Source organism: Zootoca vivipara, chromosome 5, assembly GCF_963506605.1.
Source record: "Zootoca vivipara chromosome 5, rZooViv1.1, whole genome shotgun sequence".
Lineage (NCBI taxonomy): Eukaryota > Metazoa > Chordata > Lepidosauria > Squamata > Lacertidae > Zootoca > Zootoca vivipara.
The window spans coordinates 28,895,480-28,921,118 of NC_083280.1; the positions used below are offsets into that span (position 1 = coordinate 28,895,480).

The 25,639-nt window shown below is 39.4% G+C and overlaps 1 protein-coding gene across 16 annotated transcripts; it reads right to left on the bottom strand.

Annotated features, from left to right (window-relative positions):
- Positions 1–297: 297 nt before the first annotated feature.
- AGFG1 (ArfGAP with FG repeats 1) lies at positions 298–24,873 on the bottom strand. 16 transcript variants are annotated; one of them, XM_035132603.2, is made up of 14 exons: positions 24,356–24,873; positions 21,947–22,040; positions 16,803–16,918; positions 14,729–14,891; positions 13,919–14,072; positions 11,173–11,292; positions 10,517–10,606; positions 9,546–9,749; positions 6,384–6,480; positions 5,446–5,525; positions 5,104–5,196; positions 2,486–2,641; positions 923–1,014; positions 298–543 (listed from the first exon to the last, which is right to left on the bottom strand). In XM_035132603.2, exons 1-14 carry the CDS (start codon positions 24,520–24,522, stop codon positions 484–486), a joined length of 1,686 nt encoding a protein of 561 aa, XP_034988494.1. In that variant the 5' UTR covers positions 24,523–24,873; the 3' UTR covers positions 298–483. The 16 variants fall into 16 exon arrangements, with proteins under 16 accessions (XP_034988494.1, XP_034988492.1, XP_034988493.1 ...); XM_035132601.2 differs by having other exon boundaries at positions 2,486–2,638; positions 6,297–6,480; XM_035132602.2 differs by having other exon boundaries at positions 6,297–6,480; positions 10,532–10,606; positions 24,356–24,872.
- Positions 24,874–25,639: the final 766 nt, after the last annotated feature.

The following is a 25,639-nucleotide window of genomic DNA, read 5'->3' on the forward strand; positions in this document are numbered from 1 at the left end:
AACCTTCAATTTTGAACTCATAACTCCAAACAGCAATGGTTAAAATGATGTAGGCCATTCATTCCAAGAGATACGACAGCACCTTAAAGTGACTGATCTATTTCCCCCAGTAACGTTTTTCACATAACAATGTGTTAAAAGTTACAAATACTGATATGCACAAATAACTAATTCCTAAGGAAAAAATATGTACAGTACTGCAGCATAATGAATGTGGTATCTGCAATAACTTATTAGCCAATTTTAAAATACATGATACCATTAACATTCTCCTGCCAACGCACAGATAAAAAGATGTTTCCATGGCCCCTGTTTTGCACATTACCTGGTGTTTCTTGGTTTTAATACACAATGCAGGCTTTTTTTTTTGAAAGAGTTCTCTTGTGTTTAAAGCTAAGATCAGTGAAACAAGACAACAGTGCAAGAGGCGCAGAGATGTTGTGTGATCACATAAGAGTTCTTTTAGGTAAAGTGTCTATAAGGCTATAAGAAAGGATTGGTTGATGAGCTTCCTGTTGGAAATTGCCCTGCTGGTCCACCTGCCTAAAGAAAACAAAAGAGAAGTCTCACACAAAAAGCCATATGCCAAGCATGCCATCTGGACAAAACTTAATTTTTCCATTTCCTCTAGATGGGCCAACTGCCTATAATACACTTTTAGCAAAGGCACAAGAGGAAAAGAGCTAACAGCATAGAGCAAATATACACAGATGAGTGTGTAAAACAGGATGGGGAGGTGAAAGTTTTGCTTTTTTGTATGCCTTTGGAATCAGCTATGACTCCAAATATATAAAATTACAAGCATCAAGAGCATGCCCCCCTGCTCCATTCCAACTGAACTGTCTCATGAATCCAAGTCAATAATGACAGAAAAAGTTACCCCCTGATCTAGATGACTACCATATCATCAGAGCTCACTTACCATAAAAGGATTACTAGATACTCCAACAGCTGTAACTTGCCCAAATGGGGTTACTACTGGTTTTGCCTGTCCAAATGCAGCAAAGCCGGCTCCTTTGTAATAAAATATCAGAAGTTAACTTTAGACTGGTAACCAAGTATCACACTATGCACATACTCTGCTCTTAGCAATTAAATTCAATACAATTATCTGATCCCAATCTAAACAATGGGACTTAATCACTTAGTTGACTTGCTTCCCTACTGCAGTTTTATTCAACAAAATCATGTCAATTAAAAATACAATTTGCACTGCTCTCTGTGTGCTCAGAAGGGTTTACTACAGGCTTCTTCAACCTCGGCCCTCCAGATGTTTTGAGACTACAATTCCCAGCATCCCTGACCACTGGTCCTGCTAGCTAGGGATCATGGGAGTTGTAGGCCAAAAAGATCTGGAGGGCCGAGGTTGAGGAAGCCTGGTTTACTAGAACCATCTTAGTATCTCTTGTGCCCAGTGCTTTAAGGCTGGGATCCTAGGTGTGTCTGAAATATAAAAATACTAGCTAGCAAAGCCTATGAAACATGCATCTTTTTCTGACATAAAGGCACATTCAAACTTCATGGTACAGTATAGAATTATGCAGAAACTACGTTTCTACTTAATCATGCAGTAGTACAGTTGCCAGATTCTTTAAGTGAAAAGATTCAGAATATCATCTTGAATACATTCCCTGTGTTTGTTAAGTAGCAACTTAGGTGTGATAACCTGGTTTTGCTAGGGCCAGACACAACTTATTTAGAAATTATAACACACTTTTCCTTTTACAGTGGAACCTTGGGTTGCGGACGTAATCCATGATGGAGGCACGTCCGCAACCCGCAGCGTTCGTAACCTGCAGCGCTGCATCTGCGCATGCGCGTGACGCAATTTAGTGCTTCTGCACATGCGCAAGTGGCGAAACCTGGAAGTAACCTATTCCGGTACTTCCGGGTTTCCCCTGGTCTGCATCCTGCAAACACGTAACCTGAAGCATTTGTAACCTGAGGTACCACTGTAAAAGGAAAGGAAGGCTAATAAAAATTATTTGCACAATCAAAACAGTTCAAGCTAGCAGAATAAATTTCACAACAATTGTTTCTGTGTCTAAGGACAAAGAACATGAGAATATAAAATACGCTGCTCAGGTGAATCGCCCCCACCCTCCTCCCTGCACAAACGTTATACAGTGGTACCTCCTTCGTTCCGGAGGTCCGTTCTTAACCCGAAACCGTTCTTAACCTGAGGCGTGTTTTCGCTAATGGGGCCTCCCACTGCCGCCGCGTGATTTCTGTTCTCATCCTGGGGCAAAGTTCTCAACCCGAGGTACTACTACTGGGTTAGCCGAGTTTGTAACCCGAAGTGTTTGTAACCCGAGGTGCCACTGTACCACCAGTGATATTCTGAAGCAGCAATGTAACATTCAATTGATGTTACACAGGACAGGCAAATTCTCTTGAAATAAACAGTCTCAACTTCCAAGACGTTCTTAAGCTACTATTGTATACTCCCATCAGCTAAAACAAAATGTAACATGCAAGCATTTACCATTTGGTTGCTGAGTGAAAGCAGCCTGAGGAAAGGCTGCCTGGGCTGGAAATGCAGGCTGCTGGAAGTTACCACTAAAGCTAGTAGGAAGACTGTATGAGGCAGTTGTTCCAAATCCTGCAGGCATGCTCATGGATGCTGTGCCAAATGTTGCTGCTGGTAAGGGAAATGTAAGCATTCAATTATTTTTGAGCTATGATTTTTCTGTGAAGTCACGCATATCCTCAGAATCCCTTATGAAGCAGCCAGTCACATGGCTAGCCTTAAAACTATTATGCTTCTGGATTTTCTAAGAACATGGCCAAAAAATTGTTGATCATGTTCCTTTTGACAACATAACATCTGCCAGTATCTCTGCCTAGATATTTCCAAATGTTTTTTTTAAAAAAACAGAACATGGAAACTAGATGTAACACGCAATCGTGATGTGATTTTCAGTGAATACAAGTAGACAGAAATTATTTAGAGGGGACAAAAATACAAAACAGGCAGCTAATTTCAAGATAAAAGGGGAGGAAAGGCACCTAATTTCAAAAGTGCAAAGGAACCATTTAGCTCCGTAATTCAAGAGCACTTTCAGAAATAATTTAACAAGGAAAGAATGAGCAGAAAGCATTAGAACTGCACTGTTGCTGTTCACTGAGGTGCAAACCACTATTAAATTCTGTTCAATACACAGTAGTTGTCAAGATTCAAGAGCAGCTTCATTGGCTACCTCAGTGAATTTTTTTACTCTGACAACTGATCTATCTGCCCTTTCAAACTGATTTTTGAGGGAGGTGCTACTCAAGAAAACTCTTAACCTTGGTCACAGTAAAGAAAAGAAAAATATTTTTCAATGGCAGCACTGCATGTGAAACAGTCTAGTAATTAATTTATACCTAATATTACTAGACATATAAAAGTCTCACAAGAATTTCTAGAACATTATTTTACTGAACCAGGAACTATTTTTGCTTTATTTACAGATTTAGAATGACGCTTCCAAGGAATTTGTTGCTGAGATCTGGCACAGATTTATGTCATCACATCCATCAATAGTTATGGCTAGCCAGGAAAGACATGGCATAAGAGTTAACGGAAGGGAATTGTGGAATAAGGAGGCCACACATGACTAGAAAAATAGACAAGATACAAATAGTGCACTGACAGAACTTACACAAGCTACTATTAGCAGAGAGGATACTTAATAGTGAAGCTTGCTAAAACAGCAAAGCCAAACACATTGTGGCAAAATGGTTTGGCACTATTACTCATTTCACTTGAGCTACTATGAACACAAGCTTCAAAACTCCACTCATTTTAAGCACCTACTAATGTGACCATGGACGTAAGATAACAATTTCCGCTTACAATCCTAAACGCACTTACTTGACAGCAAGTCCCAATGAAATAAACGGCATGTACTTTTGAATATGTGTGTTTAGGACCGAGGTGTAAAATGTATTAAGATTTACACCAAGTCATGTCATCATGTATTTCAGGTGCATCACCATCCATGCCCACTCCATTTCAGAATATGGAAGGAGGGTTGAAAAAGTCGTACATGCAGAGAAACCAGTAACTGGCAATAAGCTATCACAAGCAAATGGACAGTTAGCCACACGAAGCTTATATAAAATGTGGCCACCTACCAAAGTGAGCCTGAGGAAATATATGAGAGTGCATTCCTCCTGAGAGGCCTTATGGGAAGTCACAAAGAGACCAGACAGTGTCAAGTGATTTATAAACAACTTCTCGCAGAAATATTTTTGCATGATAAAATAGCCAGTATTAAAGCACCATTTAAAAATTCAGAATACTTAATAGATAGAACTTGTCAAATTCATTCCTCTAATACAGAAACTATACAAGTTTTAATGTGCATAAGGGCCCAAAAGCCGCAAGGATAAATGTGTAAATTTTATTACATACATTATATATGTTAAATGAACTACAAAGCTTAAGTGTTCTAAAAGTAGCAACACAATGCAAATGTATGAAACACAAATATATAAACAATTCAATTTATACTTTAAAAAGCAGGAAGTGGAAGATTTTTATCTGGACTTATCTATGTTCCCTGCTCCTAATTGTCTGTCCCAGATTGATAAAGCTACAACAAAAGCACAAACGTCTCCCCACTTACGCAAATTCAACTCACATGTGACCGCGTATATGCATGACACTGGGAAATAATTAAATAAATTGATTTCAACCACAAAAAGGTGTAAAAAAGAGCAAAAACAGCCTGAAAAAGAGCAGGAAAACTACAAAAATTGTGCAAAAAGAACAGGAAAATGGCTAGCAATCCCATGAGCCTTTGCACCAACCTATGAGGCCTGTGGAAAGTTGAGTTTAAGAAAGGAGGTTTGTAGGGAGGTTTTTCAAGGGTTTCCAGAGGTTTAGACAGTGTTTACAGGCTTCTTAGATGCTGCTCCCCACTCTATGCAATTTCATGTATATGTGTGGTCCCCGGGAACATAACCCACGCATAAGTGGGGAGACGCCTGCATTTGATTTCATAAGAGCTTAACTATATTTAGCATGTTAGTCTGCCTCAAAGTTAAAATCCTATAGTACGAGGGTAAACATTAATTGCTATCAAACAAATGCATAGCATGTTTTCTTTTTCTAACCTGTTGCTGCTCTGCTATTGGTTTGGAATGGGTTCGTTGAAGGTGCTACTGCGGCTACAGGGGCAGCCACAAATGGATTTGTGGATGGTGTTGCTGAAAAATTAAGAATGGACATTTTTAACACACTATACATCCCTCAAATTGCCTATCAAAAGAAAACAGTATGATAACTCCTATGTTTAAGACATATTTTTATCATTTCCTGGTTAAAGAGCCTGGCACGGCTAGGCACATTTGCCTTCAAGATGTAGAGCATAGCTACTGGAACAGAAAAACTGGGGTTGTGCAGCTGGATCTCTCAAACACAAGTTAGCAATATGGCTTAGTAATATTTTACAATACCTCCAAATTGTGCAGGAATGCTTGATGACGCAGGCTGTGTCTGTGTATTAACACCCACTGGTACTGTTCCAAAAGCATTACTGAAAATAATTCACATTCATCAAGATCAGAGTCATTTACTTAACAATTAAGGCACCTATAGCTAATTACTGCATGTGAAAACATATGAGGCTGTTAAATCACATTTTTTTGGGGGGGGGGAGTTGGTTCCATTTTGTTCAACTTAAACCACAAGTCAAAAGCTAACTGGTGCTAGATCAGAATTTGTTTTCCCCAGTAACCAAAAGTAGTTACAGCAGTTATAACAAAATAAACTTAGATACGGTTCAAGCAGAAACTTGCACTTCTAGACAGCTACAACAACAATATATTTAATTTCTTTTGACATGACTAGTACCAAGTTTTGCAAACCTCTCACTATGAAAACATTTGAACCAATTATGCCATTGTAACCAATAAAAATATTCATACAAATGGCTTATCCCTGAAAACAATTTAAAGCAATCCTAATTTTATCTTGGAAGTAAGCCTCACTGAACTCAACAAGACTTAATTCCAAGTAAGTGTCTATAGGAATGCAGCCCTAAAGCACTGAGAATACTGGAAGTGTTTTCCCCTTTTGCCTACTTTGAGTTGGTGATACTTATAGCTTGTTTAAAACCTCTCATCTGAGTAAACCAATCTACCTCTTCATCCTCCCACTGAAGCCAAAACTCCAAATGTAACTGCAATTTTTAAACTATGGGTTTTCACAAAATGTCTGCACTTCAAAATTGTACCATTTCATTTATTTATTTTTTGCCATTTGTAAACATGATTGGTTTACAACAACTTCTATCAAGAAAGAGTACCTGCTAACATTACTGGTGGAAGTATATGCATTACTAGAGGTTGCTGTGGAGCTGAACACACTGTCTAATTCTGCTAGAGCTGCATACTTGTCTGAAGATGCACTTGGCTGGCTTGGGGCTGACACAGCGGGACCAGCTGGTACTGTATGGGCAGCACCAAAGCCACTTCCTGGCTCGCTACCACCTAGGAAGAAAGAGACCAGATTAAAAATTCACAGAGTCGATTTCTTTAGAGCTTAAGTTAGCAATAACTGAGATGACATTTTTGTTGAGCAACCTACTATTGGAGAGTTGCAACCATGCTTTTTCATTTTCTTTAAAATCAGAGAAAGTCATGCTCCCAACAAATGCAAACCTTCTCCATGGCTTTATTCAACGTATTGTATCAAACCAAACCTTGTATTCACCTCTTTTTCAGAAATATGAACATTAAAAGAGAGTCCCAAGTCAGGAGCCCTTTCTTAAAGTCACACATGGACATAGGCTGGCCTGTTCAATGTAATACAATCAGGTCATGTAAGAGCAGCATACATGTTAGGAATGCAATGTGGATGCTTGCTTTAACTGCTATTCATATGTAGAACCTAAGTAATCAGATCAAACACTACCTCCAAAATCTCTTTGGTAGTGTGAGACAAGTGAAGAGTCACTGCATGTGAATGGTTTGTTACATGGTAACAGCCATTCAAAGTGGACCCTTTTATATTTAATATCTAGAAAATAAAAATATGATCGACTAAGATATGAAAAGAAATTGTGGCAAACTCCAGCATCACACAACCAGGCTTCTGGTTATGCAACAGGCCTTCCGCCCTGCTCCCTTTGTCTGCTCCAGAGCGTCCTTGAACCCTCCAGAGCAAGTTTGGAAGGCTCACAGGAATTAGAAATCCCATTGCATAATGGTGTTTCTTCTGCTGACACACAAACACCACTGGATTTTGCCCTAATAAATGTGCAGCATTTTTTGTATCCATGTCTAGCATATTACAACTTTAATATGATACTGAACAAAGAAAATGAAACCTACATACCCAATAATCAATTACATTGCTTACATCCCAAACAGTTCAACACAAGTAATTCTCTGTAGTGTTAAATTTCTAGCATCATCAAAATCTTAAAAAATTAGAGTACAGTTAAAGGCTGTAAATTTTTGCTTAGGATACATCCTATAAAATATGGCGGTTAAGTATCCCACATTCACAAGCCTTTGAGTCCTTAACCTCAATTAGAGGGTAGGTTACTAAAATTACTGAGCTTTATTTTATAAGTTTTTATCCTGCAGATTCCTTCAAAGGACCCCAGGGCGAGTGTATCCAATGCTGGTCCTACTCAAAGTAGACCTGTTGAAATTAATGAATATGCCCAATGTAGGTCCATTGATTTCCACTGGTCTACTCTGAGGAAAAACTTAGTTGGACACAATCCACTATTTGAGAGCCCAGTGACATCAGGATGAGGCTTCTGCTAGTTTCCTCATTGTTAAGAGGCTTTTTCCTAGCTTAGCTGTAGGAAATAAAGAAACTAAATGGTTGCAGAGCTAGCCAAGCCAAAGCTGATATTAAAACTAACAGTTAACTTGTACTATTATCCTTTTTTATTTATTTATTCATTTATTTATACACCACACCCCTCATACAAAATATCAGGGCAGTGTGCAACAAGGTCCACAAACACAAAAAGCAGAAGGCATAATAAAATGAATACAGCAATTTTATATTTTTAAGATATATTTATAACCCTAAGCCTTTCTTCCCCCAAACTGCTTATAAATCATAATGGGCTAATGGAGTATTTCTGATTCTTAGTGGACCCATAGTTCTAGGTTAATGAGAAATTTATCCCACAGAGGTCTTGGAACTTATTTTGAAATACTGTACTGCATTCCAAACACCTCCTTTATTAGAGATGTTCAACTTTAGGCATATTTCTACTTTATTTGAAACTCAATAGAATTTATAAAGGGTATAAGAGAACCAAGAACCAGTGTGGTGTAGTAGTTGTAGTATCAACTTAGGACTAGGAAGATCTATTCTGCCATATCCCCATTCAGCCATCAAGTTCACTATCTGATTTCACAATCTTTATTGATTTATACCTGGGTGTCTTACAAAGTTAAAATTACAATAAAACAATTTAAACAACCCAACTCACAAGGTTGCAATGGGAGGCAAGGAAGCAGGAGCAAGAGATCCATCTGTGCTACCCTGACCTCCTTGGAAGAAAAGAGGGACAGAAACTCTGGAACATTGTACCACATGAAGTCAGCTAGTCATTTATTTCTGGATATTGCAGTTTTGGTGCACAAATTTCTGAATGATGGTGACAATTCAGTAACTGTTATGAATGGACTTTTCTACTCTGGGTTTTTAAGATTGAGGGGAACCTGGCTGGATGGCCCCTTTTGAACTTTAAGGCTACTTTGCCTTTCTAAAGGGTGAGATATAATAACTGCAACACATAAATCTCCACATCATGGTAAATAGCAAGTTCATTTTTATAACTACATCAGAGGGTTTTTTATGTATTGTGGATCAAAAATACATTGTGACATTGATACAAAAAAGCAGGGAAAGTAGAAGAAAAGTCTGAAAAAATATTCAGGTTCTAAGATCGCTATTTCTAGCATCACCGACTTGACCACTTTTTGAGTTCTCTGATGGCATTAACTACACTGAAAGAGATAGATTTCCTTGGAAGCTTTGTCCTCAGTCAAATCAACTGAGTCATCACCTACACACACACAGACATAACACCACCAGATAATTGACAGAATATAAATGGTGCTCTGGATCCTGGTGTGGAGGAAACTGAATAGAGTAGGGACCACTATTACTGCACTAACTTTCCTTTTCTAGATCCACATTGCTTGTACGACTGCCAGTGTATCACATTTTCAAGCAATAGGCTATCAGTTTATATGGTGTATAACATTCAGAAACATTTTTAGGTAAACAATCAAAACATTTTAATTTCTTCAGACTTTAATTATTTTTAGTTTTTATTTTGCTGTCTATTTGTTTTTAGTTTGTTTTTATAGTGGTTTTACTGTTCTCATTTTTTTTATTGTATCAAGATTTTAGGGGGTTTGGTGTTTTTTTGCTGCAAACCGCCTTGGGAGCCCTTAAGGGGGCCAAAAGGTAGTCTATAAATGTTTTCATAAATAAATGTCTACTAGAACATCACAGAACACTACTACTGCCAAGATAAATAGTGTAAGAGAACAGGTCAAAGAATAAGAATTAGTACCTTGCCCTGTGCTGAAGATATTATCTAAATTAGCAAGAGCTGCATATTTATCTGCTGACTGGAGGTTCGGTTTATTCACTGCAGCTTTACTGGCTGCAGTTGTGTTGCTCTGAGAAGCACTGAAGGCTCCAAAATCAGCACTGGAGGATTTGGGGAAGTTATCAAAGTGTGCAAAGTTAGCATTCACTGATCCAGCGCTCCCACCTGTAACAAAATAAGTTAAACATGATGGATACTTTCAAGCTCAATGAATGTCTCTTCAAATACTATTGGTGGCCATGTGTGGATATGTTTAAAGAGTCACAAATTTCAAGAAGCTTCTCCTATGGCCAGGTCTTAACTTGGTTAAAAAAGCCAATTTTTATATCCAAAATCTAAAAGCCCTAGCTTACCAGCGCTATAGCAGAATGCTGCAGGAGTAGGTGTCGCAACAAAGGCTAACCTCAACGATTCACATAAGCAGCAAGTATTTTAATATTGTATCTCCTGCTGCAAATTTAGTTAAATAAGAATTCCTTTGACTAATCATACTTTGATTATTTCTGACAGGGAAGCAGAAATATCAAGTTAAGAGGTAACCACAAAGGATCCTGAGGCTTTACTGTGACCTTAATTTCTTTCTTCCCAGGGACTACTGTTGTGGGCATCCCACATCCTATTGCTATCTTTGACGAGCTAAAATTTCAATCCTTAATACCTCAAAACTCCAATTATGAGATACTGACCAGGTTTTATATAGCTATCATTAAGTTATTTGATTCTCATAAATGCTGATAATTCAGTGACATTTTCAATTTGCAGGAAAAAGAAAAGCATTTTAACTTTGACCCAACTGTTTATATTACGAAGTCTCAATCAAGTGCTGTTCTACAAGCTAACATCTTTTAATTCAATGGCTAATAAGAAAAGCTTGACATGAAAATGAAAAAAAAAAAAAAGGAATTGTAAATGAAGTGAGCTGAGTTTCCCACCTTGGTGGAACTTACTGCGCACAGCCTGGAGAGGGAAAGCGGAAGTAGTAAATTCACCAAAACTGCAGCTAGATGAAAGCGTTCTGAACGCTGGACAGCCAGAAATTGTGTGAGGGGTTAAAGTTAACAAAAGGGAAAAACAAAATTTTAAAAGAAAATCTTAAGACAACACACTTACAAAAGGAAAAGGAAAAAAGAAAATAAGTCAGCCATAGATCAAGACAAGCAAACATTATACAACATGACCAAAATTAAAGAAAAAGCAAAGCAGTAGCCCTTACACATGAGATTTTTTTTGTTATCGAAAATGTACTTGTGCTACATTAAATTAGTTTCTTTTCTAGTTGCAGTGTATTTATCACCAACTTGGAATATGGAAAGCAGTATTTTTTAACTTAGCCAATATTCTACAGTGCCAACAAACATGACACAAATATTTCATGTGTAGGGATAATTAAGAAGCTACAGGGCAAAAACTTCATGCGAGAAAAAAGCACAATCCACACCAAACAAAAGGCAGCATTCATTACAGGTTTCCCCAGAGCTTCAAAGTGTGTGTGTTAAAGACAGCTAGATGAAGAAAAGAGTTAAGATATTCTAAATTGTGTCCAGATTAGTTTACATTAAGAAAGCTAACAATGTTAGAGCATTTCTACCTGTATTTTGGTGCTGAAAAGCAGACTGACTTGCTGTGGGGAAACCACCAAAATTACTCGAACCACTAGACTGTCCAAATGCATCAAAGTTTGCAAAACCTGCATTTGCAGAGTTCTGCGCTGTAAATTGCAAATGAACAAAACATGTTAATGGTATGAAAACAAAAAATAGGTCATAAACTGAATCAGATTATGGCAGGCTTTGAGGGTAGCAAAGCTGCACCTCAAACATGCCACTGACATAAATTGTCACTTATGAAGTATGGACAAATAATTTTGAAAACATAACCTCCAAATGGGAATATAGTTATTTCCTTGGGATCTGTGCAAGATACATGGAACTGATGTTTGTCTCTCATGCTGGTCCGCAACACAGAAAATATCACTTCTGCTTATCACAATACCTCCAAACACACATTTTTTGTAATTGATAATAAATAAGTTGCAATTTTTTCTATTTCTTTTTAAGAAAAACAAATTCAAATTCCAGCTCATACAATTTGGAGTAAATGTTCTTTTAGGATGTCATCATATTGCAATACTATACTCCTGGTCTCAGTCGGATAGAGCGATATTTGTTCACTGCTACTACAGCATCCATTTAAGCCAGCTTCATCTTGTATTGTGGTGATCTTACAACATTTTGGCTGACATACAAAGCAGGCTGCAAGTTCTGTGCATCCAAGGCTTTTGGTGTTTCTTAAACAGAAAATCTCCATGCCACATAGAAACATCTTTTGAAACTGTGAAGGAGTTTCATAAGCATCGTGCAATATGCCATGGAAAGTAAGTAACTCCACTGGGTATACACAAGACCCTTGAGCTCACCTAAGGTAGCTCTCTGGGTCCTGGCCTTTGAGAAGCTACTAAGCCGTAAAAGAAGACAAGACAGCCAATATAAATTTTAAGAGAAAAAACCAAATGGAAGGGCAAACAACACTGTCAAATATTGGGCCAAAAGAAATTAGGATTTTTAGTATTTCCATCACTTTACAATATTGAGAATGTAAGGCAAGTAACAAAATGCGCACATTACAAAGTTGTCCATAGACACAACAAAGTTAATCAAAGTTTGAATATATTGTTCCTATAATCACTTCCAGATGCATGCAATCAAAGGGTTAACTAGTGAGTTGAAACCACTCTGAAATTCAGCACCTTTTTCTGTTGTTCCTTTAGGACTGCCAGATCACAGAGGTTCAGTAACAATAGAAAACAGAATTCATAGAATTCCCATCAGGGCCTGGGCTTGGAAAACTTTTATCACCCTTGGCACTCTCAATTCTAGTTTCCAGCCCTCAAAGCTTTTCTTGCCTCTTCCCTTCCACCAATCATGCACCATTGCTTCTTTCTTCAGTAGAAAGTATCCAACTTTATTTTCCTTTGGTTCCTGCATTATTTGTTACTCCTTTTAACTACCCTGACTTTTCATAAGTCTGATATGCACTCCTTTCTCCTTCTGCCACAAAGCACATTGTTCTCTCCTCATGCAAAATCTCCACCTAGCCTCCCCTCCTGGTTCTTCTCTTAGTTCATTGCTTATGCTGCTCCTTTCATCTAACCTCCTTGCTTCCGAGTCAAAATCCCTCAGAGGTGTTGGGAAATGCATGCAAGCAGTGGCCAGACCCAAATGTTAGCAGTCAGACAAGCATTCACTTATAAAATTGTACCCAATTCACCTACGATCCATATATTTAATTCCTCACACGTACACACACAACAGAGAGAATGGACGAGGAAGAGGGAAGTCCTGAGAGGGAATTCCCGAGAATCAGCATGGAATTAGAAATCCCAAGCAGTTAGTATGCATTCTGTGCTTACTGCTCACTTCCCTTGCTGACCAGTGATGAAGAAGCTTCTCTTCCTCTACTGACAGCACAGAAGTACAGCAAGCTGCTGGAAGAGGGACGGAGCAATTCTCCAGATCACCTGTCTCCCTCTGCAGTCAGGACATATAAATGAAACAAGCATGGGACTGGGCCATGTAGAAAGCATCTAGATGTGATACAAGCCTGATTTGGCTCAAGGTCTGGCAGCTCTCCACCCATTCTGTAAAGGCCACTCACCACAGAATGCCACACCAATACATATGCATAAAATGCAACCAATAGTACTCATTTCCCATACATAACTATTTGCATAAACAGAAGTGAACGAATAAATTGAGAGCTGGTATAATACATTCAATTATACAAACTGTCAAGTTCTTGATTATCAGGCTACTCAGTAAGTAATCCTTTCAACCTTCCCTTTGCAATATAAGAATAATGACCTACCTTACAAGGTTGCTGTAAGGATTATTGAGAGAATGTATGCAAAACACTATGAACAATTTAATTGTAGATTTGGTATTCCATATAAGCTATACTACCAGTACAGTACTAAATTCTCAATTTATGATCTTAAGATAATAGATTGGAAGGGCCAGATGTTTAAAACAATAAATAGTGCCCAATTTCAATGAATAAGGTTTTTATAATGGTGAGGGACTGCCATTTTGCCAGTTATTTCAGAATTAAGACAGGCCAATCAGTTCACTTTTTCAGACTAAGTTTCCTGCTTACATTTAACAGTAAAGGGAAAGTGGCAATTTCAGTTTAACAGCTAAGTGGAAAATTTAACCATTCTTTACTGAAGCAAATTGTGCAAGAAGTTTTTTTTAACTAAACAAAACTATATTATGTGCATTTGTTCAATATCAGTTATCAGTAACAAATCCAGGAATGGAAAAGACTACCGGTATTACCTGTATGACTGTTGAAATGTGCAAAATTAGCAAAATTCGCTGTGGCTGTGGAATGAGGAGCAGGAGCAGCAAATATGTCTGAACCAAGGTCAGAGAGAAGATCAAACTGTTTCTTTTCTTGTGACTGTCCTTGAGATCGATTTACAACAGGAGACTGTAAACAACAAGTTAAAGTTGGCTAAACAAACATGAGAGACCAATCCAAGGTTTTATTCCTGATGTGGAAGGACACACCACTTTTATAAGCCAATTTACTTTTCACCCAGATCAAGTTATTCTATCTGATAATGCACTAAGGGATCTGTGCAACCATTCCATCCCTCTAACACTCTGCAAGTAGAGGAAGGTTTCGACTTGGCACAGAAAGAATAACAAAGTTGGTGCCAGGAATGCCTAGCTGGAGAGAGCATTCCTCAGACAGAGGTCCACTGCTATAAAGGCCCTTTGTCATCATGCTGTGAACTTCTCTCAGAGGGGGTAACTGTAGGGCCTCAAATATTGACCTAAGAGTATGGTTGGGTTCATAGCAGGAGAGGCATTCTGTCAAATATTGGAGTCCTGAGCCATGTAAGGCTTTGCAAGTTTAAATGAGCATTTTGAATTAGGTCTGGGAATATATAGGCAGCTAATCCAGCCAGCCAGAATAGCAGTTATATGATACAAATATCTAAGAGAAGAGATACGAGTGCTGAGCAAGCAATAAGGCTGGTTGAGACTCAGCATGGCTAAAAGAAATGAGAATAGGAGGAAAAATCAGAAATTCAGGAGAACTGTAGGGTGTGAAAGAACAGGTTTTGCCCATCTACTCACTTGTGTAGGTGTGCTCTTATTTAAGTGCAGTGCCGGTGCAGACTCTCCGAGAAGAGATTTAAGTGGCTTGACTTCTGGAGTACTACTTGTACTACTAGCAGAGGAGCCAGATATAGATGCATGGACAGATGCCACAACTTTTGCTTGTTCTGGTGGAACATACCTAAGACAAATATATATTACAAATTTAATAGACATAGTCCCAATATCTCTTGTTAGCAGAAAGAGAACCCAAAGTTACTTTTCCAAGCACTACAGCAGGCCACTGAATGAGCTTCATTCAGGTGGTCTTGGTGTGTCTGTGGATTTGTGGCTGAAGATGGGAGGTGGCAAAGTCATTCCTTTAAATACGTATATTGATTTCTAATTATATTTTATGGCTTTTATTTCTCATATTGTATTAAAATTGGAATTCTATGAATTCAAACTGTAATAAAATACTGTAAGAAACAAAAGCAGCAATTAAAATTAAAATTAAAAATCATATAGCATCTAACACAGTGTATTACAACTGTTAAATTGGGCAAAAAAATCATTAAGTGGTCTGTCAAGAACCTCGGCAATTTTCAAGTCATCCAGGGGGTGGTGAGGTTGGGAACCACTGCACTATAGCAGCTACAACACAGAGAAGCCGCCATGCAAAAACAGTTTCAACAAATCTCCCCATGGCAGTCTTTTTATGATAAGAGACCCCAGAGTAGAACAGTTATTTCACAAGGCTAGTTCAATTCAATTCCAGTTAAGCTACTACCACCAGTTGTCTGCCCTAGAATCTATCTCAAATACTCTGATAACTTGCCAATCCTGGCCTTAAGAGTATAAAGTAATTAATGAATGGAGGCAGTGGGCAATATCATCTAACAGTTTCAGAACAATTTCTGTAACTGTACAGTTCTTAATGTTTATGTCAACTGCTGCTAAGGTGCGCTAACCTCAAGAAGAGCAAATCAAACATGCTGCACATTTTGGAATGTGTTATAAAATTTACAGTATTTTGGCAGCATACAAAACTTTAAGGAATTCATTGAATGGTACACTAAACAAACTAAATTCTCAGTTAATGCTACTGACATTTTTAATCCCAAACTGAAGTATCCCCAAGGCCTGCTGCTCATACAAGACTGTTTCCCACATCAGTGTCTATTTCATCAAGGAAAATTCAGTGTTCATTGTGTATATACAGGAATATACAGAAAACCTGTACATCTCTTTAACTTAACATACACCTGCCAAAGAGTATGCTTTTGTCATGTTTTCCACCTTTGTGGAAGCAATATGTGTGTAATAAATTATTTTGCCACATAAATAGTGGGGAAAGGAAGCTGTCTCCTGCCACAGAAGACCACTGGTTCAGCTAGCTAGGTTTATCCTGGCTGGGAGAGGTTCTCCATTGTTTCGGAAGGGAGACATTTCCTGCCTCAACTGGAGGTAGTAGGTAATGAACCTGGGGCCTTCTGCATGCAAATCAGATGCTCTACCAGAGCTATGTCACCTCTCCTCCAAAAAGTCCCATCACTGTGATTTGAATTTGCAGTCTTAACCTTCCTCCTGCTTCTGCCCAGTACCTACAGACTGGTTTATTCAATCATAGGCACTGTCAAGAAGCCTGCCTGAAAGTTATGACAAAAAGAGAACGCATGCACCTATGCCACAAGAATTGCTTCCTGGCAAATTTTCCTTTGTCCAGTCTTACCCTCAATACTACTTGATGGATAGTTTTAGAATACCCTACTCCTTGTGGTCAGGAACAATTGTTTTGTATTCTTTGGGAGAAGTGCCAACCCTCATGCTAACCCAAGCCCAATGAAACATCATAATAAAAAAGGAGAAGAGGAAGTAGTTCCAGGGCCCTGAGAGGAATAATATCTAAGATAGTGACCAAGATTTGGCAATTAGAAATGAGAAATGAATCGTGGGAAGTTATCTTCCTGCAAAGCATCCAGACAAAGTAAATAACAATACAGGTAAGAGCATTTATTAAATTATAGTTATACTAGCAAAACTAAGAAACACCAATTTTAGCAACAACAAAAAAGTTGTTTTAAAATACTAGCAAAATAAGGTGTCTACTGACCATCTTTTCTTTTCATATTTTTCTTGTAAGAATTCCTTGACCTTTTGAGGATCCCTGAAGTCTGGAATTGCTGATGATCTATCATCAAATAATCCTAGCCAAATCTGTTTACACACCTTGTGAAGGAAACATAATACTGCATTAGGTTAAATTGATTTCAACTTGATCATTTAATTCATATACACAGTACATACATACACTTACCAAGGAGTTAAGTCTCACTGGGTTCAACCAGGTTACTTTCAGAGTAAGCATTTATAGGTGTGCATTGAGACACAGTAATCTGATCCTGCTATGCATACCTGCAAGGCCATTTAGCTCCTCTACAACAGTAACTATTTATATCAAGAAGCAGAACAAGCATTGTGCTTAAGAATTTACTGATGTGCGTATCAGTGCTTTTTATAAATCTACATCCATTTCATGACAGTATAATTGTTTAATATAGTATCACCAAAACATGTAACAGAAGTTCAGTTATTCTTATCCCGCATTTCAATCCAAACAAATGCCCCTAAAACAGTTTACAACAGGTTTTTTCCCGAATAAAAATCTGCATTTTACAAATTACATCTTTAATCGAGAGGTTTTGTTTCAAACCTTTACATACATTTCTGTAAAAATGCATCTAATTTTTATTTGTAATTCAAGACCTTGAATGCCTAAATTACCAGTAATACAAATGATTAATTGAAAAATGCATTGTAGTCCAATATATAGAATTTGGTACAAAAAGGTTTCCGAAACAAACTATACAGTTTTCAAACTGGTTATGGCTTCCTAGAAGAGGTGGCCAATGGTCATTTTTTTTAAAAGGGTGCAGATTAGGTGTTGGGAGCACACAAAAGCCTTTTGACATCACAGAATCACATTATGGGAGTGGTCTGTAAGAAAAAAATGTGTTGTTGTTTTTTTTAAAAAACTAAATCTTTTTTAAATGGATAAATTTAAAATTGGGGACACAAAAGGCCTTTTGGCAAAACAGCAACACATAAGGAGATCCACAGGACATAAAAATTTTTTAAAGTGTATATATTACATCAGAAGGCAAAGTGGTTGCTCAGTTCATTGCGATAGGACAATTGTTACATAAAGATGAATAAATGTGTTCAGGGATAAGGGCATCTATTTCTTCTCTGTTACATTACTTCCCTCCTAACAAATGCAAAGAAACTGGGATTTTGCATGGAGACTGTTGTTGCCAGTCTGCATTTAACAGCAATGATGAAAATGAGGATTCCCATGCGTCACCCTGACTAATATAAACCAGGAAGTTGGCCAGGAACACCTAGCTGCCTAAGTGCAGGCAGGAAGGCACAATAATTTAATTTTCTTTCCAGAAACCAAATATTAGCACTAAGCTTAAGAAAATTCTCAATAGATTGTTGCAAGTTAATGGATAACACAGGTAGAGAGCTATAAACTGTATATAATCTCAAATCCTAGCAAAAAGTGAACCAATTTAAATTAAAGCAACTAAGTTGTTAATGTACTGAAAAGCATGTTTTGATTTATAAAAGCTTCCTTGTGTGCACTCCAGCTATTTTCTTGAAACACACTTTCCACAGTTGATGCAAGTATGGAATGACTGGAGTGACAGTTTAGCTTTCATTCAAGATGCAACTGCACATTATTGATTATGCAGACTGATTAAAAACCTATATCCCAGTATTTTCCAGCTTATGGCACAGAGCTCATTTGAATAACTTCTAGTTAAAAATAGGTAGTTTGATACACAATTACAAATAAGTCACATTTCATTAATCTGTGGACTACTCTGTATGAAAACAGTTTGGTAATAAAAATAATGAACATTTCAGAATATGCCATACAATGAATGAATAATGTATATTTTGCAGCAGCCAATTACTAGATTTACAATTTGACACAGTGACAAAGCAGAACTATAGTACAAACAAAACTTGCCACAGGAAGGATTTTGAAACGGTGTTCCTGAGTAAGCAAGCAGTAACTTGTATTCAAAAAATACCCTAATTCCTTTGTCTTAGTCACTGATCTATTGGCTAATACATGCTTCCTAGAAATGCCAAAGCTGAAAGCATTAGTCCAACACAATTTTAGATACTCCATAAATAATAATTGCACTTCAGTCAGGAATTACTTGCTTGGCTGCCTTTATAAGACATTTAAATATTCCCTCTATACCACTTTCATTTTACTTGATTACATTCTATTCTATTTTTACAGAAAATGCCTCACTCCTGTTTTGTAAGCATAGTAATTCATTATGGCGCAGTATCTCTTCATCTGCAGCAGTTTATTCCTTTGCAAATATGGTAATGGGAACAACTTTTGTGTATCACACAATAAAAAAATATTAAGTAGACAAAAATAAATTTATCAAAATGTAAGGTGAAACTTGAAACTTGTCAATTATTTGTGTAAGGAATTGCTCCAAATACCACAACTGCTTACAGGGACCCTTTAATAGTTTCTGCATCTTTCAACAGTAACTTATGACCACAACTGCTCATATTACATTTCCGATAAACAAGAAAAATATAGAGAAACAAGAAAAATATACTGATTAGCCTGGTCCCAAGAGGATATAAATGCCCACTTATTTTTCACCACTTCGTTATGGGTTTAAAGAACTGATCTCCCACCACTACCTTTTTCCTCCACTTTCCTTTTGTGGCTTAATAAGTGCCCTTCTCTCTTTTTAACTGATGTGAGCTACTCTGGGAGCAGGAAGCAGAAAACTAGAGTAAATGAACAGTGAAGTCCCCCAAGGATCAGTACTGAGACCTGTGCTTTTCAAGTTGTTCATAAACTATATAAAGTTAGTGGTGAGCAGTGAGGAGGCCAACTTCCACAGGGTTGTTAAAACAGGAAGAGATTGTGAATGGACAATAAAATGGCAAATGCAATTCAGAGTAAACAAAAGTAAAGTGACGCATGTTGGGGCAAAAGAAAACCTGCATCTCTCATATATGCTTATGGGGTCTGAACTGGCAATGACTTCAAGACCTTGGGCTTGTATTGGGTAACTCTATGAACATGTTGACCCAATGTGTGGTAGCTGTGAAAAATGAAAATTCCATGTCATGGATTATCAGGAAAAGCATTCAAAATAAAACTGCCAGTATTATGCCATTATATGAATCTATGGTGCAATCACATTTAGAATACTACATACAGTTCTGTCACCTCACCTCAAAAAGGATATTGTGGAGTTGGAAAAGGTCCAGAAAAGGACAAGCAAAGTGATCAAGAGGATAGAGCAACTCTATGAGGAAAAGCTGCAGCACATTAGACTTTTTTGTTTGGAGAAAAGGAGAGTAAGAGGTGACATGACAGAACTTTATAAAACTATCCATGGCATGGTGAAAGTGGATAGAGAAGAGTTTTTCTCCTTCTCTCATAACCAGTGTTAGAAACTGGGATTGAAAAACTAGGAGCCAAATGTCTCCTGGGACCTGGGTTGTGAGCGCCCAAATACGGTAGAATGTCTGGTCACCACTGGGGGCAGGGTCAGCAACACTTTTTATTTATTATTTTGATAAGCATGAATTAATACGCAATTCACATAAGTGACACATTGTTAATATCACATTTTAAGCAGAAATTGTTAACACCTGTTTATTTTTGTGTTTACAATAAAAATATTGGTACCATACTTCAGTTTTCAAAACATTCTACTCTTTATTGTTAAACTCCTTAACATATACTTCAAAGCTTCAAATCACATACATTTCAGTAATCCTTGAATGTCAGCCAGGTGCAAAAAATGGCACCCAGACTTTTGGAGGTGCTCGCAAATGGAGACTCTTTAGATGCAAAATGTGCCTGGCACCCTGCTAATTTCAAACCCTGTTCATAACACCACTACTCGTGGACATCCACTGAAGCTGAACCCTACTTCTTCATACAGTACTTAAAAATTGTAACTGGTTCCAACAGAATACAGTGATGGCCACCAACTTGGATGGCTATAACAGACTATTAAGAGTTCATGGAGGACAAGGCTATCAACAGCTGCTTGTTCTACTTCCGTCAGAGGCAGTATGCCTCTGAATACAAGTTGCTGGGAATTACAGGTGGGCGGGTGCTTCCCAAAGTCACCTGCTTGGGCAGTGTGAGCAAGATGCTGGACTAGACAGGCTACTGGCCTGATTCAGCAGGCTCTACTTAGGTTCTTCTTTCCCCCAGGATTTTCCATTTTTATACTGCAAAACCATTACATTTTCTGGTAATTTCGAAGATCCCACATGCAGCAACTTCTTACTTTCTCCCTATAATTAACATATGGCAAGTTACTGCTGCATTGTGTAAAATGGATGGGAATTAAGTGATTTGAAGAAAGACAACTAATCTTTAACAGGCAGTTCTACCCACACTGAAAAATGTACCACTGCAGTATTTTGAACAATAAACAGTTTTGTAGAAGAAAAGGGAAAAAGAGTAACAAATACAATTGGCACAAGGCTATGAGACATCAGTCCTGCTGCAGAAACAAATTTGGAGGGGTCTGAAGTTTCATAGTTCTCAAATACGGTACTATTTTTTTTTGCTACATATAGCAAATAAAATTTCAATTCTCATTTTCAGCATGGGAGTGGCTAACCTTTTCTGCCTCGGGGGCTGTATTCATCCTTGGCCATCTCTCTAGGGTGCATATGCTAGTGCAGGGTTCCCCAAACTTGGGTCTCCAGCTGTTTTTGGACTACAATTCCCATCATCCCTGACCACTGGTCCTGCTAGCCAGGGATGATGGGAGTTGTAGTCCAAAAACAGCTGGAGACCCAAGTTTGGGGAACCCTGTGCTAGTGGGTGGGTTTGGCCACACTCCTTCACACACAAGATACACCCTCACACACAACCCCCAGTTGGTCCACAATCAGCTCAGGATGACCGTCAATGCATTCTCCCCACTGATCAAGTGATCAATCTGATGACAATTTGCAATTTCTATGACCACCCTGCACCATGTCTACTTAACACTCCATTTTTACCAACACCAAAATCAGTGTGGTTTATAGGGCAGAAAAACTTGCTTGGGGACTTCATTAGTCCAAGAGTTAACAATCCCTGAATTAAAGGCTTCTATCTTCTTGAACAAAGATAAATCACATTCATCTGATGACTATTTATTCCCTTAAAAACAAGTCTGTAATACTTACTTCATTCCCATGTTTCTGCAGAAATTCTATTTCTTGCTGTGTGAATGTAGTCATGGAAATGGACTTCACTCTGTGAGGTGGATTTAAACCTCGTCTATAAAACAAGGAAATTGAAGGAAGTCATTCTAGAAACTTTTCAAGAAGAAAATAAAGTTCTACTACACCTTGAAGCTACAATTGGTCAAAGAAACCATACTAGCTCTGAAGAATCTTGGGCATGAAAGAAAATTGCCATTTTTTCAGTGTTAGTACTTATTTTGGAGTACATATCCAAGAGCGGTGAAAAGGTTAGGCCTAATAAGAATATCAGATCTCAATTCCATAGTTAGCCCTTTCTCTTAAGGACATAAATCTTTTGAAGGGACTAAGGAACTGGATGGTTTAAAGTACTGTACTTTGTAAAGATAGATTCACCTGTTTGCCTTGAATCTGTGAAATTTTCTCCCTATTTACCTACTTAAGATCTGGAAAGCTAAAAGTGTTAGATAACCTGAGGTTTCATATATTATTTTGATCATTACGTGTTTGATGTCTTACTGTGTTCTAATTTGTTGGAAGTCACCCAGAGTGGTTGGGGTAACCCAGTCAGATGGCGGCACATAAAGAAATAATAATAATAATAACATCAAAGTATTTGAAATTTATTTAAGTATCGTATTGCTAGCATTGAAGTTTTATGAAATAGAACCCAAAGGTCTGGAAGTGAGAGGTACTAAATAGGAAACTTCAGCAATACATCTAAGCTACACCTCTGTATAAGGATTACTGCAGGAAGGATTAGTGACTCAATGGAAATAGTGATATGGCTAAAGTTACTTTCATGTGTATTTGTAATGGTGAACTAGTAAAAATCAATTAAGAGTAAACTTTTGAGTACATAATATGGTGCTGACAGCAAGTCTTTTTACATATAATTTTTATGGAGAACTTTTTATATGCACATGTATCTAATTATAGATGGCAAGTGATGGATTCCTTAAACATGGTCACACAGGGAGCACTATAACTTTGGTTCTACAAGTTATTTAGCATAAGGCCTTCCAGAAACTTTCTTTACTATACACTTTAAATTGGATATCCAATTGTCAGTTTGGAACCTTCCATACAAAGCACATATTCCACCTATAGCTCCAATCCAGAAGCAGGTGTCAACAGTTCTGATCCATTTGACAAGTACTGTACCTTCATTTTAGTAACTGTCACAGCTAATCAAGCTCAAACTGTCATGTGCAACACCATGTGGTTGAACAAAACAAATCTTGCAAGGTAAAAAGGATAACATGCTGGAGAAAACTGCAACTGCTTCAAAATGATTAGAGACAGTTTGCAAACCATTTGCACAGCAAGTTTGATATTAATTGGGTTAGGAAAAAAGACCAAATTATGCTAACCAAACAACTGGCATGGTGAACTCAAATCCAGAGGTTAACCAGTAACCATTAATCTGTTTCCTGTTGCAAACCCTCAAGGCAAACTTTTAATGTGCTCAATAAACTCAAACCCATGAAGTGAACACTCAGGCAAAAGTGTGTGTGCCATCTTAATTACACGAGTACCAAAAAAATAAAAATAAAAATGCATCTGTAGAGTATTTGTCAAGCTTCCCCCACCCTTTTTACATACTTCCTGGATTAATATCATAATTGGCACCTGTCCACCTCTAGCCTTTCATATGCTAAGGGAACTTGATCAAACTAGCAGACAAAGTTTGCATCCCTCCTCCTAAAGGCATAGCCCACTTTATATACAGAGAGAATATGCTCGTTAAGACCCTCAATTTTTCATTACCGATATTCCTCCCACTTTGAGGAAATAAAACCCACCCCTTCTACACTTAAACACACCATAAGGGACGCTGGAAGATTCAGCAAGCCCCACACCCTCTATCCTCCACCACATCAGCTTCCTTCTTTTCTTTCCGGGGATCTCTTCAGCCCGGTCTCCCAATTCTCACCCGTACCCATGCGCAGCCTTCTTGCATAGCGGGTCCCTGTCACTCACCCCACCCCCGTTCTCTGCCCAACACCACACGCCCCATTCCTCTCAAAGGGTCTGGCCCAACAATTATGGGGAAAATGAGAGGAGAGGAACGGGGAAAGAAAAACCGGTGCGCCCCCCCAGTCTCGTTTACACTTCAGCCTCTCCCCACCCCAGTTCTCCGCCCACCCCCTACCCGAGACCACTGCCAATTCCCATATGGGATGGGGGTGGGGTGGGAGTCTCCACCAACCCCCCTCCCAGCCCCCCTATTTCTCCTCAGCTCCACCACCCCCCTCCCTCCCATCGCCTGCTTAAAGCTCTCGACTGTTTCCTCCCGCCTGGGAGGAGGGCAACCCATCCTCCTCCTCCTCCTCCCTTTCTCTGTGTCTCTTTTTCTACGTCTCCTCAACTCTCCTCTCCTCAACTCACAGGATGCCGGAGCAGGAGGTACACACGAAGCTGCCCACCGTCATGTCGGTGTAGGTGGGGCCGCGCTGGTCGCAGTCGAAGCACTTGCGGTTGGGCGGGAGGCTGCTCATCTCCCTCAGCAGCTTCAGGTGCTTCTCCTCCTGCTTCCGCTTGGCGCTCGCCGCCATGGCTTCGGAGGCGGCGGCCGGGTAATGTCTGTGTGTGTGTGCGCGCGCGGAGGTATAGAGGCCGCTCCCCGGGCTCTCTCACGCCGGACGGGGAATGAGGAGGGAGGCCGGGACCCGTCCCGCTCCGAGACGCTCGTCGCGAGGGGGACGAGGCTTGGGCCCGCTCCCAACCCCAACTGACGGACCGACGGAAGGAAGGGAAGGGAGGGGGGAAAGGGAAGGAGGGGGAGGGGAGCGGCGTCGGCCCTCGGCAAGGAGGCCGGGGCGGCTGAATGACGAACCGAAGCGGAACCTGCGCGGCACCTTTTCTCTGTAGAGACAAGGAGAGGAGGTGGGGGGGGGAGCGAGGAAGAGGAGGAGGCGGCGGCGAGCAGCTCGGCGATAAGCCGCCGCCTGCGCCCTGAAGGCGCCTGACGACGAGCGCCCCCTCCCGCTTGGGAGGATTCTTTCCACGAGCGCCTCCTTCCCTGTTCTATCTCATTCTCCTCCCCCCCCCTCCCCACCCACTCGTCTCTCCCTGTGGGAGACGCTTACCTGGCGTGACCCTGCAGGTGGTTAAAAATAAGTAAATAGGAAAGGAGAAGGAAGAAGGGGGGGGGCAAAACAACAACAACCTGGCCCAGTTGTGGGGATCGGCAGGGGGAGGTAGCGAGAAGAGGTCAAATAGAGAAATAGAGTTAGGGAAGGGATGGAGACAGATGGGACAACTGGCGGCCAATAAGCAGCGAATGACCCCGAGATTTTGTCCCCGCAATTTTGCCTGATTTTAATGAAATATTTGACCCGTGGCATGTCTAGTCCATAGTTCCTAGCTGTGACCTGCCAAAAAGGCCCCCAGGCAGGACACAATAGTTCCATAGTCCTCTCCGCGGCAATTTCACAGCTGCTTGTACTGTACTCAGAAGCGTGCAGGATCCGAAGCTGGAGGCAGTATATAGCCACCCCGCTATTTCATTGGTAAGGTAGAGAGAGAAAGGGTGTATGTATTGCACCCACGCACAGCGAGGATGTGTTCTATGCGAGCAAACCACTACAAGGCAGCTCTTTAAATCCACTGGCCCCGATCCAACAGTTAATCAGTATGCCGATCAAAGCAGCGGCCCAAGCAGTGCTATCC

Bases quoted from the DNA above. Each gene is read 5' to 3' on its own strand.
- AGFG1 (XM_035132600.2), bottom strand. From the start codon at position 24,522: ATGGCGGCGAGCGCCAAGCGGAAGCAGGAGGAGAAGCACCTGAAGCTG. The intron at 10,607-11,172 runs GTAGAAATGCTC...CTGGCTGTCCAG, and splicing joins TTTTCAGCACCAAAATACAG to CGTTCAGAACGCTTTCATCT. The intron at 5,526-6,296 runs GTACTCTTTCTT...AATTATTTTCAG, and splicing joins TCCACCAGTAATGTTAGCAG to TAATGCTTTTGGAACAGTAC.